Below are 20208 nucleotides of genomic sequence, written 5' to 3' on the forward strand. Positions count from 1 at the left end.
GACATAAGAAAGTAATAGATAGATATAGCAAACCCCACAGTACACCCCCGGCTACACCCATTGAATTGTTCTCATGCTTGACATAAGAAAGTAATAGATAGATATAGCAAACCCCACAGTACACCCCCGGCTACACCCATTGAATTGTTCTCATGCTTGACATAAGAAAGTAATAGATAGATATAGCAAACCCCACAGTACACCCCCGGCTACACCCATTGAATTGTTCTCATGCTTGACATAAGAAAGTAATAGATAGATATAGCAAACCCCACAGTACACCCCCGGCTACACCCATTGAATTGTTCTCATGCTTGACATAAGAAAGTAATAGATAGATATAGCAAACCCCACAGTACACCCCCGGCTACACCCATTGAATTGTTCTCATGCTTGACATAAGAAAGTAATAGATAGATATAGCAAACCCCACAGTACACCCCCGGCTACACCCATTGAATTGTTCTCATGCTTGACATAAGAAAGTAATAGATAGATATAGCAAACCCCACAGTACACCCCCGGCTACACCCATTGAATTGTTCTCATGCTTGACATAAGAAAGTAATAGATAGATATAGCAAACCCCACAGTACACCCCCGGCTACACCCATTGAATTGTTCTCATGCTTGACATAAGAAAGTAATAGATAGATATAGCAAACCCCACAGTACACCCCCGGCTACACCCATTGAATTGTTCTCATGCTTGACATAAGAAAGTAATAGATAGATATAGCAAACCCCACAGTACACCCCCGGCTACACCCATTGAATTGTTCTCATGCTTGACATAAGAAAGTAATAGATAGATATAGCAAACCCCACAGTACACCCCCGGCTACACCCATTGAATTGTTCTCATGCTTGACATAAGAAAGTAATAGATAGATATAGCAAACCCCACAGTACACCCCCGGCTACACCCATTGAATTGTTCTCATGCTTGACATAAGAAAGTAATAGATAGATATAGCAAACCCCACAGTACACCCCCGGCTACACCCATTGAATTGTTCTCATGCTTGACATAAGAAAGTAATAGATAGATATAGCAAACCCCACAGTACACCCCCGGCTACACCCATTGAATTGTTCTCATGCTTGACATAAGAAAGTAATAGATAGATATAGCAAACCCCACAGTACACCCCCGGCTACACCCATTGAATTGTTCTCATGCTTGACATAAGAAAGTAATAGATAGATATAGCAAACCCCACAGTACACCCCCGGCTACACCCATTGAATTGTTCTCATGCTTGACATAAGAAAGTAATAGATAGATATAGCAAACCCCACAGTACACCCCCGGCTACACCCATTGAATTGTTCTCATGCTTGACATAAGAAAGTAATAGATAGATATAGCAAACCCCACAGTACACCCCCGGCTACACCCATTGAATTGTTCTCATGCTTGACATAAGAAAGTAATAGATAGATATAGCAAACCCCACAGTACACCCCCGGCTACACCCATTGAATTGTTCTCATGCTTGACATAAGAAAGTAATAGATAGATATAGCAAACCCCACAGTACACCCCCGGCTACACCCATTGAATTGTTCTCATGCTTGACATAAGAAAGTAATAGATAGATATAGCAAACCCCACAGTACACCCCCGGCTACACCCATTGAATTGTTCTCATGCTTGACATAAGAAAGTAATAGATAGATATAGCAAACCCCACAGTACACCCCCGGCTACACCCATTGAATTGTTCTCATGCTTGACATAAGAAAGTAATAGATAGATATAGCAAACCCCACAGTACACCCCCGGCTACACCCATTGAATTGTTCTCATGCTTGACATAAGAAAGTAATAGATAGATATAGCAAACCCCACAGTACACCCCCGGCTACACCCATTGAATTGTTCTCATGCTTGACATAAGAAAGTAATAGATAGATATAGCAAACCCCACAGTACACCCCCGGCTACACCCATTGAATTGTTCTCATGCTTGACATAAGAAAGTAATAGATAGATATAGCAAACCCCACAGTACACCCCCGGCTACACCCATTGAATTGTTCTCATGCTTGACATAAGAAAGTAATAGATAGATATAGCAAACCCCACAGTACACCCCCGGCTACACCCATTGAATTGTTCTCATGCTTGACATAAGAAAGTAATAGATAGATATAGCAAACCCCACAGTACACCCCCGGCTACACCCATTGAATTGTTCTCATGCTTGACATAAGAAAGTAATAGATAGATATAGCAAACCCCACAGTACACCCCCGGCTACACCCATTGAATTGTTCTCATGCTTGACATAAGAAAGTAATAGATAGATATAGCAAACCCCACAGTACACCCCCGGCTACACCCATTGAATTGTTCTCATGCTTGACATAAGAAAGTAATAGATAGATATAGCAAACCCCACAGTACACCCCCGGCTACACCCATTGAATTGTTCTCATGCTTGACATAAGAAAGTAATAGATAGATATAGCAAACCCCACAGTACACCCCCGGCTACACCCATTGAATTGTTCTCATGCTTGACATAAGAAAGTAATAGATAGATATAGCAAACCCCACAGTACACCCCCGGCTACACCCATTGAATTGTTCTCATGCTTGACATAAGAAAGTAATAGATAGATATAGCAAACCCCACAGTACACCCCCGGCTACACCCATTGAATTGTTCTCATGCTTGACATAAGAAAGTAATAGATAGATATAGCAAACCCCACAGTACACCCCCGGCTACACCCATTGAATTGTTCTCATGCTTGACATAAGAAAGTAATAGATAGATATAGCAAACCCCACAGTACACCCCCGGCTACACCCATTGAATTGTTCTCATGCTTGACATAAGAAAGTAATAGATAGATATAGCAAACCCCACAGTACACCCCCGGCTACACCCATTGAATTGTTCTCATGCTTGACATAAGAAAGTAATAGATAGATATAGCAAACCCCACAGTACACCCCCGGCTACACCCATTGAATTGTTCTCATGCTTGACATAAGAAAGTAATAGATAGATATAGCAAACCCCACAGTACACCCCCGGCTACACCCATTGAATTGTTCTCATGCTTGACATAAGAAAGTAATAGATAGATATAGCAAACCCCACAGTACACCCCCGGCTACACCCATTGAATTGTTCTCATGCTTGACATAAGAAAGTAATAGATAGATATAGCAAACCCCACAGTACACCCCCGGCTACACCCATTGAATTGTTCTCATGCTTGACATAAGAAAGTAATAGATAGATATAGCAAACCCCACAGTACACCCCCGGCTACACCCATTGAATTGTTCTCATGCTTGACATAAGAAAGTAATAGATAGATATAGCAAACCCCACAGTACACCCCCGGCTACACCCATTGAATTGTTCTCATGCTTGACATAAGAAAGTAATAGATAGATATAGCAAACCCCACAGTACACCCCCGGCTACACCCATTGAATTGTTCTCATGCTTGACATAAGAAAGTAATAGATAGATATAGCAAACCCCACAGTACACCCCCGGCTACACCCATTGAATTGTTCTCATGCTTGACATAAGAAAGTAATAGATAGATATAGCAAACCCCACAGTACACCCCCGGCTACACCCATTGAATTGTTCTCATGCTTGACATAAGAAAGTAATAGATAGATATAGCAAACCCCACAGTACACCCCCGGCTACACCCATTGAATTGTTCTCATGCTTGACATAAGAAAGTAATAGATAGATATAGCAAACCCCACAGTACACCCCCGGCTACACCCATTGAATTGTTCTCATGCTTGACATAAGAAAGTAATAGATAGATATAGCAAACCCCACAGTACACCCCCGGCTACACCCATTGAATTGTTCTCATGCTTGACATAAGAAAGTAATAGATAGATATAGCAAACCCCACAGTACACCCCCGGCTACACCCATTGAATTGTTCTCATGCTTGACATAAGAAAGTAATAGATAGATATAGCAAGTCATACAGTACACCCCCGGCTACATCCATTGAATTGTTCTCATGCTTGATCTATTGTTTTTATGGCTAGAACCTACTACACTGTTTTTCTTGTTTCAAATGAAAATAAACTGTTGAACAATCCCCCCCCCCTAACATACTTGTTAAGCCTGTGACATAGTGTATCTGTTTGGAACACACATTTATGTTTCTCACCCTGCGCATCCTCATTGCTCCAACATAGACGTTTGACTTGATATAGGAAGACCTGATTTATAACGCCTCTCCAGAGACACACATGTGCACAAATGCTTTTGGCCCGTGAATTCTAGCAGGGCCTATCAATTCTAATGATCAACTTCTTCCTACCTCACTTCCGCAACAAAGTTTGATCCTAGCTACAATCTTCTCATCTAAACATACAATTCTTGGTCCTGACCACTCTTAATCACTCATTCTTCCACTTGCCATGGATGATAAAATACGAGAATTTCCACTATTCTTTCTTAACAAGTCTTCTTCTTCTCTTATAGAATAAGGACACACTTCTAAAACGATGGATGATGATGTTCTACACGTGTCCCTAGTTCTTAAACTCTGCCAAGTCACTGGTTGTCCTGGCTGACTCAGGCAACCCATTTCATGCTGTAATAGCACTAGGAAATAAGGAACATTGTACAAATTTGTCCTAGCATATGGAACGAGACATGTGCCTTTATCTTTGTGTCTTTCAGAGTGTTTTATTAGATTTTGTATTTGAAGATTATGGTTCAGTGTTTTATGTATGATTGCTATTTTACTTTTGAGTCTTCTCTCCTGAAGTCTTTCTAAATTTAGTTATTTTACTAAAGGTGTTACTCTAGTCAAATGTGAATATTAGTTTATTGTGAATATCGATTATGTATTCTGTGTCTGTAGCTTCTTGTTTTCATGAGCTGATGGGTCCCAATTTCTCAAACAGAGGACGCATATTCTATTATTGGCCTAACCAAGGTTAAATAATATTTTAGTTTTATGCTCTTATTTGATTTGTAGAAATTTCTTTTAATAAACCCTAATGCTTTGTTTTGATTTTTTAATAGTTTCATCAATATGGGGATTCCATGCAGGGCCGGTCCTACAGATTGCAGGGCCCTATGCGAAACGGATTGCGAGGGGCCTATTCTGGGTTGTGATAATAAGTGAAAATTAAGATTTTGTGTTAGAAAATAATATCGTCTTTGCATTTTATTAGTACTTTATACTAAGTAAAAAATCACAGTCAAATTAACTTTACGAGCCATCTATAATAGATAGCATTTTTTTGAACAAAAAGAGGATAAACATTCAGATCTGCCTTTTAGATTTACTATCGGCTAGCAAAATATTGCTTTTTTTTTTTTTGAGAGGTCGAGATAGATTTAGATCTATATTTGTTTGCCAGTGACTATTAAAGTAAATTAAGAATCTGAACTTCTTCTTTTTTTTTTTTTTTGGTTAAAATTCGCATTATTATTACATTTATATTAAATGAAAGCTGACAGTGCCGATTTTTTTTATTACTAGTAGGATTGGCGTTTTCCATATTGAATAACACCCAAAAATGACAATTTTGTCTGTTTTCAAGGAGATTTGTATCAGTTTTCAGATTTTAATAATTTCAGGAGATTTTCATTTTCTCGTATATTTTACAATTTCAGGAAAATTCCAGAAACCCTATATTACGTTAAAAATGGTTTATTTTAATAAAGTACACCTAGAATTCGCGCGGGGCCCACTGCAGTGGCAGTGGCCTAAGACCGGCCCTGATTCCATGATAGTTTTTCATTTATTATAACGCCTAGGTATTTTGAGTTTTTTGTTTTAGTATTTTTGTTACTCTATTAATTGACATTTTGACACAATCTTATTTGATTCCCATTTCTGTGATTCATCTCATTCTCTTTGTAAACATTTCTGTATCTTGTGTTGTTTTAACAAAGCTTATATCAACTCTGTCTGTCTAGCCAAAAGTTTGGACACGTTATTTCTGCGACACCCAATCTCGGTACAAGCTGAAATTTCGAACAATTATTTCTTTTACCTGACAAACACAAGAATCAGTTTTAAAAATTAAACAATTAGTTAATTAACTATTCGGTAATAATTTTTTTTTTAAATTTTTTTTTGGTATCTCAAAAAATGGAAAGAATTTGTTGACGGAATTGGTGGTATAAGCTCAAATAGTCCGCTTTATAGATTGTCGTCTGAGGCTTATTGAACACAACCATGCAATGGAAACAATAAATAACTTTACAATCTTCCATGGTCATAGATTCTTCGCTAGTAGTGTTATCAATGTGTTGGCTTGGGAAGCCTGAGAATGCTTTAGCTCACTAGTTCTAATTCAGGTCTTTCCCTATTTAAAAAAAAAAAAAAACATTTAAAAAGCGATCACCCAGATATGCCGCTCTTTCTCCCCCTGCCCCTTTCCTACAGGCAAGTGATGGGATCATAGCGTAGTGAGAACGCTAAAAGCATGAAATTGCACTAAACAAAAACAATTGGTACAAAACTATTTCTAATCACACAGATGTATTATCGTTAGTCTAGACTCTAGACCTATGACAAATGTAATGACTTGATGATCCAACACTAATTGATACACTTAAATATAAGCTGCGTTTTTTTTAAGTATTTTTTTTTTTAGATATTTTGCTTGGTAGTGTTCTATAATATATGATGCAAACGTCTTCAACTAATCTGACACTTTTGTTCCTTCAATTTGGTAAGTCATTGATGTTAAACTGTTCCTTGAGGTACGCCTGAGTTTATTTTTATTGGTGTTGATTTGGAGCTATTTATTATTACAGTTTGTTCTTCCCCTCTCAGAAAATCTTTAATCCATTGATGTAATGAACCATCAATGTCAAAATATTTTAAATTTGCCATGTCCAGTAACCATGTCTTCGACAGCTGACATTTTAACGTCCCAAGTACAAAACAACAACTACTGCCTTAGAGTCCTCTCCAGCACGTGAACACACAAAACACTCTCCTTCACACCGACATATATGAGAATAAACTATCTTAGGAACCTAGCGTTCGTATCCGCATGAACTTTCGTACACGAGTTCCTTTGACCGCCCAGACGCTCACTAAGAACGTTGTGTTTGACAGAATCGCAACCTTTGGACAACTATTCGCGGAAAAACCTTAAGCTTACTATCAAACCTTTCTATTTTATTTTCGGTATTTCACAAAAAGGCCGCTATCTACTTCTATAAAGCATTTTTAAAAAATCAAATTCCTTAGTTTTAAAGCAATATTGTTTTCTTTTTCCCTAAGTCTACTTAGTTTTATTAGGCCTAACGCCACTTTCACTTTCGGACTCACAATACTGCATATTTTTTTATTTTTTTTTACAAATATTAAAAAAAAAAACAACTAGATCTTATGCAAATAAATAAGCTTCTCATTAACTCTTTGGTGCGTTTAGAGTGTACCAAAGTAAAAGTGTTAAACTGTAAAAAGTTTCTAAGTAATTTGTTTTTACCTTTTAGTAATTGCTTACTAACAAACTGTTTAGTTAGCTTCACATATATATATACTGAGGAAATTCATTTCACTTTTTTTTTAAGCTTACTAAATGGCCTCAGAGTTTGTATTCGATTTATTTCGATAGATCTAGAGTCTTTTTTTTTTCTTTTCGAGAACACAATACCAAGAGAGCTGTACCGTGTAAGTCTCATTGCACTGAGTGACAGTGTTGAGAACACTATTCTCTGATAACACGGACAAGGAAAGCAGCAGTTCGTTGCAGAGTTGCCCTGTCTCTGTACAGAGCTAGCTCGCCATGCGTTCCAGTTTCCACTTCATTCAAATGACCATTTTTGGGATGTAGTATCGCGCACTCGTAGAGCAACCTCTTCGTCGTCTTGCTGGCAGTGTCTACACATCGAAGTTGGGCTTCAATTTAGCCAAATAAGCTTCCAGTGTCCCGTTCTGTACCTAGCCATTGTCACCTGTTGAACTGCCACCATTCGTCCGATATATAGAAGGTCTTTTCAAGTTTTGCCAGACCTCCCTGCCGTGGTCGCCGCGTGAACAGCCTGCGCTCTCGATAAGAGTGGCTACTAAGGGTAGGTCTACTGGTCGCCGCGTGAACAGCTTCTGCTCTCTTTATAAGAGTGGCTACTAAGGTGTAGGTGGCTACTGGTGGCTCGCTACCGATGAATGAGCAGCGCAGCGAGTGTAAAACGACACTAAAGGGGCTATAGTCCAGCCCCCCCCCCCCCGTGGGGCAACGGTTAGTAAGAGAGCTAATGGGTTCTCCGAAAAGCGGATAGTGCTGGACACCTACTCGATGGTTGGTCGGGATCTCCTGGATCCTGGCTGGTTTGCTGGTCTCCCTAATGGGCAAAACTGTACCGGTACTGACGTATATGCTGTTTAAAGTTACGTTCTTTAAAAACAGCCACACATCTCACTATACCGGTACCAATAAAAAAATATTGGCTTATTTTCGTGCTCCATTCTATTGGAAGTCTCCTACGCCCAAAGCCCTCAATATAGAACGGAACAGGCAGGAGCCAGATGTCAGCTATCCCTCCCCCCCAGCACTCGCAATGCGCCATTCTGTCGTGCTGAGCTGGATAGAGCGTTAGCTAAGTCCAAAAACAGGAAGGCTCAGGGGCCAGATCGGATAACCTCCGAGGTGTTAAAACATCTTGGGGGCAGAGTAAGGGACAAACTGCTTGAGTGTTATGAATCAACTCTCTACCCAATGCCTGGCGCTGTGTGCAAATATTGTACCAATCGTCAAAAGACAAGTTCGCGACTAGCGTTGAGTCAAACAAACCCATAGAGTAATAACGTCCAACATTTGGTCAAATGGCTGAACGGGTGGTTCACGAGCGGCTCGTGTGTTCCTTCTAGAGAGTGTCATTATCCTAGCGCCAGAGCAGCACCGGACAGGCGTCCTATAGATCAGGTCAGTGTGTACTTATGCAGCAGGTGGTGGAAGCACAAAAGCAGTAGTTATAGACGTCAAGCAGGCCTCTATCTGAAACTTAGAGCCTTGTGTGTGCACGGCCGAACCTACAAGTGGGTTATGGCATTCTTATACACGAACACTATTCCAGCACTCTCTTAGCAGATCCAAATATCATCCTGCCGCAGGGCTTTGCCCTATCGTGCCTATTTTCATGGCCTATTTGAATGATTTGCCCAGCTCACTGCATCAATCGGGAAGCCAGCTGACCAAATACAGGCAGCATTACAAGCAGACGTCCACGCCATCTCTCCTCATATTGTGGCTGGCAGATTCAGATAAACGTTGCCAAAACGGCCTGGTCCTTGTTCAGCCTGAGAATCGACATTTTGAAGGCTCCGTCTCGATGGGCTGTGAAAACACGTTCAAATCTCTAGGGGTGACCCTGAACAGAAAGCTGGCAATGCACTTGCACATTCAGGAAGTTGAAAGAAAGGCCTCAGAGAAGCTTGGGTTAGTAAGAAAGCTGGCCAGCACAAATTGGGGCGCCCGAGCTGACATGCTACGCACACTGTACATTGGGGCTGTTAGCTCTCAAATCGATTACATCCTGTCGGTCCAAATCTATGCGAAAAAAAACAGCCCTCGAATCACTCGACAAAGTACAAGCCCAGGCATTACCGTTCATAACTGGCACCTTTAGAACGAGTCCAACATGCAATGCAGAAATCATGTGCGATGTGCCTCCTCTCGGCCTGATGAGAGAGAGGGCTCTACTAGTGGCTCTGGAGCACTGTAAAAGAAGCGATCCAGCGCTCCCTACCCACATTTTAGCTAGTCTGTGGAGAGAAAGAAACCGGATCCGACGGACATCATTTATGCACGTGGCGACTAATTTGACCGTGCAGGCTGGAGGATAGGTACTTGCCCTCCATAAAGGAGTCTGCCCAGCCCTCTCATTAACCTAACATTAGCGGGATTGAAAAGGGGGGGGGGGCAGTCATAAAGCACACAACACCGACAATGCTAAAATAGATGGCATTACTAACATTAAATTCATACTCATCCAATGTAATCTACTGCCACGCCGATGGATCCATACTCAAAGACCCCGTTAGAGCCGGGCATGGGGCCTTTATTAGTTACCCGGACTTCGAGCCTGACATGCTATCGGGTGTATGTATATTGTGGTCACCACTCAATGGCCCATGTTACTGGATCATTACAAGTAGTGAGGCGAATGTCGTAGATTCTAAAGGTTAATGACACAACAGCAAGTAATCAGAGCCCTATAAAGTCCGGAGGTCGCTGACATGACGTTGTAGTAGAATCAAATAACAAGATGTGTGCTTCTTCAGCTTCATCTACGTCTAACAGAAATAAGACAAGCAGTCGACAGATTCAATAACTTCACTGAAAGTCCCCTAGAAAGATACGCCCTTCCTCTCTGATAAATAATAATGTATTTGAGCTCTGTTTTGTAGGCCTAAGATGTTGAGTTGCAAAGGGTTTAGGTGCTTTATATATAAACTGCGGCCTTTTGTGGAAATAACGCCCGCGATGTGCGGTCGTCAGATTGCGACTGTCAACTTTAAACAAGAGCCTATAGTATATATGGCTCCTTTTGTCTTGAAGGGCAATGGATGCGCTCAGATGAGTCACTGGTTTTGGCTTAATCTTGAGACGGGGCAGAATCTGGTGTGGCTAATCAAGCCAATTCTAGAACGGCAGACTTTGCCACAATTCATACATGTGTGTGCCTCTGATTCAGGGCTAGCGGACAGGGCAGATTTCTTTTTTCCCTCTTGATTAAGGCCGCTTCAATTCTTTTGTTCTCAGCGAGGGTTGTCAGCACGCACAATCTGTCTCCATGCACTCCGGCTATGTTTTCCCACATACTTTCGCTGATGCCTGAGGCTCTCATGTCTCGCTTGCAGACATCTCTATGTTAGTCTTGGGCCGCCCTTGGGTCTGACTCCTTCCACAAGCTCAGCATATAAGATATCTTTCGGGATTCTACCATCTGGCATGCGGGTGACATGTCCGAGCCAGCGTAATCTTCTTTGTGTCAGGAGAGCATACATTACATGCTGTTCATATTGGCCAATCTCAAAACTTCCTGGTTGGAGACATGGTCCCTCCAAGTGATGCCCATTATGCGTCTCAGGCGGAGATTTAACCTAAAACCATACCTACACTCAAAAGCTCTACCATCGCAAATTTATATTAAGCCGAAAAAAAAAAATAGTTTTTACGGTTTCTTTATCATTGCTGTAACAGAAGCGACGCCATATTGTTATGATGTGCTGGAGAGGAAGTAAAGAAAAAATGTTCACTGAACTATATATTGTTGAAGAACATTTTTAAAAAATATTTCCCTAACTAAGCATTATTATAGCTTAGGATTAGGTTTAGTAGGATCAAAATAATAGGTTTAGGGTTAGGTTTAGTGTTAGGTTTTTTGATAGATATGTTTAGGGCTAGGTTTAGGTTTAGTGGTAGGGGTTAGAATTGGGTTTGGGTAAACACTAAACCTAATTATAAACCTAAGCTTATACCTGGCACTAACCATAATTCTTTACCTAATCCTAAACGTTATTCCAACCCTTCCGAGTCAGAAACCCCATTGACAACGAAAAACATGCTGAGAATTACTCCCTTAGAGCACGTGAGAGGAAGCGAGCAGTGAGTCTTAAGGTTGCCTTGTCCCCGTACAAGGACAGCCTCTGTGTCGTACATGAACCAGTATTCTCTCTATCTATAGTTTGTCCCAATCGTCTTTCGTGCAGAACTCTGCATTCGTAAAGAATGTGTTCTATTGTTTCATCGTCCTCCATGCAATGGCGACACCGTGTGTCGTAGTTCTCCTTCCATCGTCCGAGGTAAGCACCAATTGGACAATGGCCGACCCGGAACTGGGCTAGGACTGCCTGTTCCGCACGATTAAGTTGCCACCATGCATCCCTTCTGTCTGGTCTCCTCATTGCCCGATAAAGCTCACGCCCCTTGTCCGAAGAATCCCAGCCGTCGTGCCAAAGTGTCAACATGCGCTGGTTGACTAGGGATCGTACACTTTCATATGAGTACGGTTCATCATTTTCGAGCGCCGTTGCGACCGCGGTTTTCGCGAGCTGGTCAGCCAAATCGTGGCTGACCACCCCACAATGGGCGGGTACCCATTGCAAAGTAACGTTCACGCCGAATCGTAGGAGACGCCCTCCGACCGTTAGGACGTCCCATACCCTTCTAGCACCTTCATCCAGCCGTTCTATGGCCTCCAGTGCGGCCACCGAGTCCGTGAAAAGGACTATGTCGTGCGCTGACGCAGTCCCGTTACGTACCATCGTAGCCACCCAGTCCAGTGCTTGGAACATTGCTTCGAGTTCAGCCTCGAGGCTGCTTTTCTGCTGACAGGATCCACTGAGCTCGTCACTTTCGGGATTGCCAGAGAGTCGAACTACCGCTCCGTACCCAGCTTTCACAGTTCCCTCGAGCGTCCGCACAGAACCGTCTGTGTAGATGGTGGTTACTCCGGCTGGATATGATGCGATAGTCTCTCTGGCTGCTTGTAGTAGCCGTGTTCCAACCCTTCCCCATAGTCCTCTAACATTTTGATCATACTAAATTTTATCAAAATAATATATAGTTCAGTGATACTTGCTCTTAATTTATTGTTTTTTTAATTTCTGGGGTGAAGAGTTACCTCCTCTTAAGATCGTCATAAACAATATGGCGTCCCTTTCATTACAGCAATAAAAGAACTTGAAAACTAATTTTTTTTTTCTACTAAATATTAATTTGCTTATGAGTGTAGGTTTATGAGCCTATTGTCTACAGTAAGACCACAGAAAGAACCGGATCAGGCGTGGGCGGCATAATATCTACTATTACTAAATACTCATTTACGTCTGAGCTCTCTGAGAGCAGGGCAAGAAGAGCCGCATCATCAGCGAATTTTGTGAAGGAGCAAAAAGAACTATCGGATCATTGGTGTACAAAATGAACCACAATGGCGATGTCACAGCCCCCTGGGGCGCCCCTGGGTTAACTATGCGTGCATTTGATATTTCATTGTTTACCCTAACCCTCTAAGGTCTCTGGTTCAAAAATTCATTAGCCCATAGTAATATATAGGGTGCGTCAAAAAATGTATACACACTTTAAACTGTCAATTTATTTCCCGTTCTACAATGCTAAATTTCTGGACATGGGAAGCTTAATGTCTGATTGGGAAAAAAATGTGATTAATGCGAGTAATGTTCAAACTGGTGGTCTTTAGCATCAGTAATTGCAGCATGGCGGACGTGCGTTTAAGTTTTGAAGAGCGGAAGCAGATAATTAATTGGTACTGAAAGTTTGAGAATGTTGCTGCGGTTTGAAGACAGTGGAGACGTGAGTCTGGTACAGAACCACCTTCAAGGTGAACAATTACACGTCTACGAGACACATTTGAAATTCACGGAACAGGGTGTGATGTGCATAAATGTCAATCAGGGCGACCTCGTACAGCTACAAGTGAGTCCACAACCGCGGTCTTGGAACTGTGTCAGCGTTCACCTCAACAATCGTCAAGGCAAGCGGCACGTGAGAGTGATGGAAGTGCTAGTAATGGACTACGCATTCTGAGGAAAGGCAAGTTTCGTGTGCACATTCCAAGGCTGGTGCAACAGCTAAGTGACGACGATCCAGATCGAAGGTTAGAATTTTGTGAATGGGTTCAGGAGAGGGTGAGACGTGAACCGGGATTTATGGGTGGCATAATTTGATCGGAATTTTTTTTCCAATTGGACATTAAGCTTTGGTAAAAGACTTGTCAAATAAATTACTGTGAATGTGTTCACAGGCTAGTTTCAGGTCTTTTCTTTTTATAGCCTGTATTTAAATTTTACAGCCTAATAATGTCTCAGTTTAATTGAAAAAGAACTGAACAATGATAAAGACTCAGTGTGTGTAAGGAAAAAGGTACTTCCGATCCTTTCTAGTTTTGATCCAAGAAACGAAACGTGTCCCAGAAATATAGACAATTGATTTACTGAAAATCGCTAGATAAAAGGGAGATGCCTTTCTAGATGAAAGGCAATGCTTCAGAGTTTGGTAAACTTTACTGCTGCTGCTTTGATCTTGAAACTAGTCACTGTAAAGTGTAAGTAATAACAAGGCTATATTTTGTATGTTTCCGCAAGTGAGACAATCGGTGATCAGTCAGTCAGTCGGTCAATGTTCCTATATAGAAAGCGGTTCACCTACTTGCTAGATGTGTGGGACTGAAACACTGGCTGCTTACATCCAGTCACAAATCCTGTCACTCCGAGCAGAGTTCCAAGACATTTGCTGAGGAGAACCCACTTTAAACAGTTCAGGGGGGATAACTTGAATCTAGTTGTCAGGCAACCTCCAAGTATTGTACCAATGAAGGCTGCTACAATATTCATGGAACCTAGCATAGAACAATTTTTAAATACCATACAGCAACATAAGAACATTATACGACAGTCATTCACAACTTGATTTGAATCTCTATTCTTCGATGAGTTCGGAGAGAATCTTTATAGTTTTATATTTGACGATAAATTTACATGTATTAAAAACATCCTGACATTAAATAGCTCCCTCAGGAGGGGAGGGGGGTATGACTTTGTGGGGTAGCTACAGACAATAGGAAGAAATACCACGTAGTTCTATGGACTTTGGGCCGCTTCTAGCAAACTGACTGGACATGATCCTGGTGCTCTGTACTTAGTCATTGGATGACCCAATTGTAGTCTAATGGTCCTGGCACAGAGTGGAGAATCGTCATGAAGACCTATGGGTACAGAGCCCCCTGTCCACGACAGGCCATTGGGTAATATCATTTTAACATTCATTGGAATAATGGTGGCTCTGCAAAGGAGCCTATTCCCAACTTGACTTCATTGTAGGTGTGTGCCAGCAAGGTGTGAGTTTTATATAGGCCCATATATGCCAATATATTACCCACTAGTAGGCCTACTAATCCTGATCATAATCGCTCTATCTACTTGATAGGTCTAGACTAGATATAGAATATATCTAGAGCTAGACTAAATCTAGATTTCTAGACTAGTTCTAGATGTAGTCTATATATCTAGGTATAGACCCAGAATCTAGACTAGGTCCAGATCTAGAATCTAGACTGGGTATAGGACAGATTGACGGAAAGACGAACAGACAGGCCACACAAAACTAATAGCGTCTTTTCCCTTTGCGGGGGCCGCTAAAAAAGCAAATTACACACTCAAAAATCTAAGATCGTAGCCAAAGGGGTTTTGAGTTTAAGCTAAATAAGTACCTTTTCAATATAAAAAAAAGCAAATTACACACTCTAAAATCTATGAACTTTTTAATAGCAGGATAATGCACTGTATATGCTCACAGAGCTCCCTCAGACCCTGTGTTAATATTAGAAGATATTACGTCATTGTTTGTTGTCTATGTTTTATGCGAAAGCAAAGAATCGGACGGAAATAAAAGTTAGTTAGATATGTCTACCTTGATCAAGACAGTCTCGTTATTATCATTATTAAATATTAACGTCTACAGTAATTTATTATTAATCTGTGACTACAGAACATGGTGTCCGAAGTGTTTTCAGATCTTGTGTCAGATCTGGTGTTAGATTAGGTGTCAAATCTAGTGTCACATTGCTTTAAAGTGCTGGTAATAGATCTCTAGATCTAGTGGTTTCTAAATTGCTAAAAGTACATTTTATTTGTGGTGTCGTTAGTTCATGTTGTTAGATCTAGATCTAGACATAGAATCTAGAATCTGTACGAATAATGGAATTATTCGATCCTCCTAGACCCTTGTCACTAGACGGTAATCTATCTGAAAGATGGAAAAAATGGAGACAAAGAAAGTTTTGAACTGTTTATGGTCGCCACTGAAAATAATACGAAGCCCGAGCCAGTGAAGAAAGCTTTATTGTTACACCTGATCGGTGAACCCGCTCGCGACATCTACAATACTTTTCAAGCATGTGAAGATGAGACTGTAGACAAAGTAATTGAAAGGTTTCAGAATTATTTTTTGCCTAAGTCCAACACTGTGCATGACAGATTTAAATTCTTTTCAAGAAAGCAGAAAGACGGAGAAACGTTTGAACAGCATTATACTGAGTTAAAGAATTTGGCAAAAGAATGCAAGTTTGACAACCTTCGAGATGAACTCATCAGAGATCGATTGGTATGTGGCATACAGTCGGATCGAGTGAGAGAGAGACTTCTGAGAGATGTAGACTTAACTTTAGAGAAAGCAGCAAGCATAATTCGTGCTGACGAGCATACCCAGAACCAAATGATAGATATGAAAGGACTACATGTGGATGCTGCTAATAAATTAAAGAAGACAGAAGATAGAAAGCCAGTCAAAACCTCACAGGGAAAAATGGCAAAGAATCATGTCACAAGTTTCATTAGAGATTGCAGATCTTGTGGTGGAGCTCATGGAAAATACAATTGCCCAGCATTCGGACAGACATGCCGAAAATGTAAAAAAAGAAATCATTTCGCTGTAAAATGTCGTTCGAAACACTTCAAGGCTGTTGATTTACTGGAAGATGAAAGTCAGTCAAGCCAAGTAAATGAGTTGTGGTTTGAGGCAATTGGTACTGACAAAAATGTCAAAGTTTGGATGGTTGATGTCAATATTATGGGAAAAATAGTCAAAATGAAGATTGACACAGGAGCACAAGCTAATGTGATATCAGAGTCAACGTGGAACAATTTAGAAACTGATACTCAGTTAAAGAATTCAAATACTACCCTACGAGCATTGGGGGGTGAAGCATTAGAACTGAAGGGAGTTGCATCGGTCACATTTAAAGTCGGCGATGTAGAAGTTAAAGATGATCTGTACGTGATCAAGAAAAGTATAAATCCTATACTAGGTCTGAAGACATCTATTGCTTTAAAACTAATTGAGGCAAAGAGAAATGTCGAAGTACACGATGTCAAGCAACAAAATGAAGTTCCACAAGTATTGATCAAAAAATATAAGCAAGTATTCGAAGGACTCGGTACATACAAAATGAAGTATCACATTAAACTGACGTCAGATGCAAAACCAGTTATTCAATGTGCGCGCAGAGTTGCACTCTATGAAGAATTAAAAAGAAAACTCACACAAATGCAAAAAGATGGAGTGATCACAGAAGTTGATGAACCAACAGAATGGGTTCATAACTTGGTTATAGCAAAGAAAAAAGATAATTCTTTGAGGTTGTGTTTAGATCCCCGAGAACTGAACAAATATATAATGAGAGAACATTTCACTATACCAACATTTGATCAAATCAATAGTTCACTTTGAGCAGCAAAAGTGTTTAGTATACTTGATCAAAAGGATGCATATTGGCAAGTTGAGTTGGATGAACCAAGCTCTTATTTATGTACATTCAATATTCCGTTTGGAAGATACAGATTCTTGAGAATGCCTTTTGGTATATCCTCAGCTAGTGAAGTATTACAGAAACGTGCTTATCAAGTATTCGGAGACATCCCAGGTGTACATATCATGTCAGATGACATGCTGATTGCAGCAAAAGATGAAAAAGAACATGATCAAATTTTTGAAAATGTTCTGGAGAGAGCTAGAAAGAACAATGTAAAGTTCAACAAGAACAAGATACAATATAAACTTTCTGGTGTTAATTATCTCGGAAGACAAATTGGAGCAGATGGTATTCGTCCAGATCCAGCTAAAATCAAAGCAATAATGGAGATGCCAGCACCAACAGATCGAACAGGAATTCAAAGACTCCTAGGGATGTTGAACTTTCTGTCAAGTTTCATTCCAAACATGTCAACAATTACCAGTCCATTGCGTGAATTGCTAAAGAAAGATGTATTGTGGCAGTGGAATGCAGAGCAAGAAAATGCTTTCCAACTAATAAAGAAAACACTTAGTGAAGCTCCAGTTCTGCAATTGTTTAACCCTGAAAAGCCCGTTACTATTCAGTGTGACGCTTCTTCTAAAGGGTTGGGAGCATGTTTAATGCAAGAAGATAAACCAGTTGCGTATACGTCAAGATCATTGACAGAAACAGAGTGCAGATATGCACAAATAGAAAAGGAAATGTTAGCTATAGTGTTTGCAGCTGAACATTTTCACCATTATATTTTTGGAAGAACTGTGACTGTACAATCAGATCACAAACCTTTGCAAACTATTGTGACTAAGCCTTTACATAAGATTTCACCAAGACTTCAGTTGATGATGTTAAGACTGTTGAGATATCAATTAACAGTAACTTACACTCCAGGTTCAAAAATGCAAATAGCTGATACGTTATCGCGTGCGTACATCAATGGTCAAGAACAATCAAATTCAAATGATGACATGGTTATGAGAATTCATAGCGCAACAGCACAGTTTCCGGGAAGTGATCAGAAGATTATTGAAATAAGAAGGAAAACTGAATCTGATGCTAAATTAAAACTTGTAATGAATTATGTCAGAGAAGGTTGGCCAAAGATAAAAACTCAAGTTCAGTGAAAGTGTATTGGTCGTTTAAAGGCAGTATTCATGAAGAGAATGGAATATTGTTTTATGAGAACAGAATTATAATTCCTTCAAGTATGAGAAATGAAATTCTCGACAAGTTGCACATAGGTCATTTTGGTCTTGAGAAAACCAGATCCAAGGCAAAACAGAGTGTGTTTTGGCCAGGATTGTCCAAAGATATTTTTTCGACAATAATGAAATGCGCAACATGTGCAACGTTCAAAAGAAATAATGTGAAGGAAAAATTGCTACCTCATGCTGTACCAGACAGACCATGGAAAAAGGTTGCGACAGATTTGTTTAAATGGCGAAACAATGACTATTTGCTAGTTGTGGACTATTTCTCCAAATATCCTGAAATAAAACGACTAGAGAACAAAACAGCAGAATGTGTTATCAGGGCAATGAAAGGTATTTTTGCTAGACATGGCATACCAGAAGAAATAGTGAGCGACAATATGCCATTCGATAGCTATCAATATAGATAGTTTGCTTCTGAATGGGGTTTCAAGATAACAACATCAAGTCCCAGATACCCTCAATCAAATGGACAAAGTGAGGTGTATGTTGGTATCGTAAAGCAGATATTCAACAAAGCATACAAAAGTGGGAAAGATCCATATCTCGCTATGCTCGAGTATAGAAATACTCCGATAAGCGGACTGCTTTATTTGCCATCACAACTGCTGATGAGTAGAAGACTCAGGGACGTCATTCCAACTGATCCCAAACTATTGAAACCATCGGTAGCTGAAAATGCAGAGACATTACTCAACGAACGACAGAGGAAAAGCAAAGTGAGGTACGATGCAAAAGCAAGGTTACCTAAAGACTACTCTGTCGGGGAGAAGGTGAGAGTTCGTCTAGTACAAACATGGCAGAAAGCAGTCGTCATTAAGAAACATCCATCACCCAGATCTTACATCATAAAGACAAATGATGGGAAAACATACAGACAAAATCAACGGTTTTAAACAAGAGCTACGAAGAAGACATCTCTGGGTACTATGACACCGACGAAGACAACTGTTAGAACAACAGAAACAGACAATTATAAACCAACATCTAGAGAACTTGCTGTGCCGGTCAAGACAACCAGAAGTGGTCGAGTTGTCAAAATTCCTTGTAAATATAAGTATTAAGAACTTTAAAAGGAAGGATGTGATGATAGCTTCAAAAGGAAGGATGTGTTAATATTAGAAGATATTACGTCATTGTTTGTTGTTTATGTTTTATGCGAAAGCAAAGAATCGGACGGAAATAAAAGTTAGTTATATATGTCTACCTTGATCAAGACAGTCTCGTTATTATCATTATTAAATATTAACGTCTACAGTAATTTATTATTAATCTGTGACTACAGAACAGACCCCTTTGCTGGCAATGGCGGAGAGTCTACAATTTTTGGCTTAGAGTGGCTTAGACGGATTTTAGGAGTCAGTTATAGAGAACGGGTCTCAATCAAGAAATCCTATGCCGAACTGGGAGTCGACCCCATAGTAAGATTGTGACAGAGCGTCGCATGAGGTTTGCGGGACATGTTCTCCAACACAATGAATTACGCTTAATAAGAGTTGCGATGACATGGAGGCCATTACGAGGACAGCGAAAACAGGGACATTCTAGTACAACTTCACGCCACACTTTCATGGAGGTCCTAAGAGCAGGTAGAAAGAGGCTTCAGACATTGCCAGTGACAGATATTTGTGGAAGCACCTTGCCGCCCAATGCGCCGAACGGTGCTGGAGGATCTAAATAAGTAAGAATAGCCGATTAGG

At 40.4% G+C, this 20208-nt stretch overlaps 1 protein-coding gene across 6 annotated transcripts in view; it reads right to left on the reverse strand.

The window, feature by feature from the left end:
• LOC106072315 (solute carrier organic anion transporter family member 2A1-like) overlaps nt 1-20208 on the reverse strand; it is a 58319-nt gene that overhangs the window by 11960 nt on the left and 26151 nt on the right. For all 6 annotated transcript variants that reach the window (XM_056015915.1, XM_056015914.1, XM_056015917.1 and 3 more), the window contains one exon: nt 14159-14348. In XM_056015915.1, the coding sequence (XP_055871890.1) occupies nt 14159-14348 (190 nt within the window). The remainder of the gene's footprint in view (nt 1-14158; nt 14349-20208) is intronic.

Source organism: Biomphalaria glabrata, chromosome 17, assembly GCF_947242115.1.
Source record: "Biomphalaria glabrata chromosome 17, xgBioGlab47.1, whole genome shotgun sequence".
Taxonomy (NCBI): Eukaryota; Metazoa; Mollusca; class Gastropoda; family Planorbidae; genus Biomphalaria; species Biomphalaria glabrata.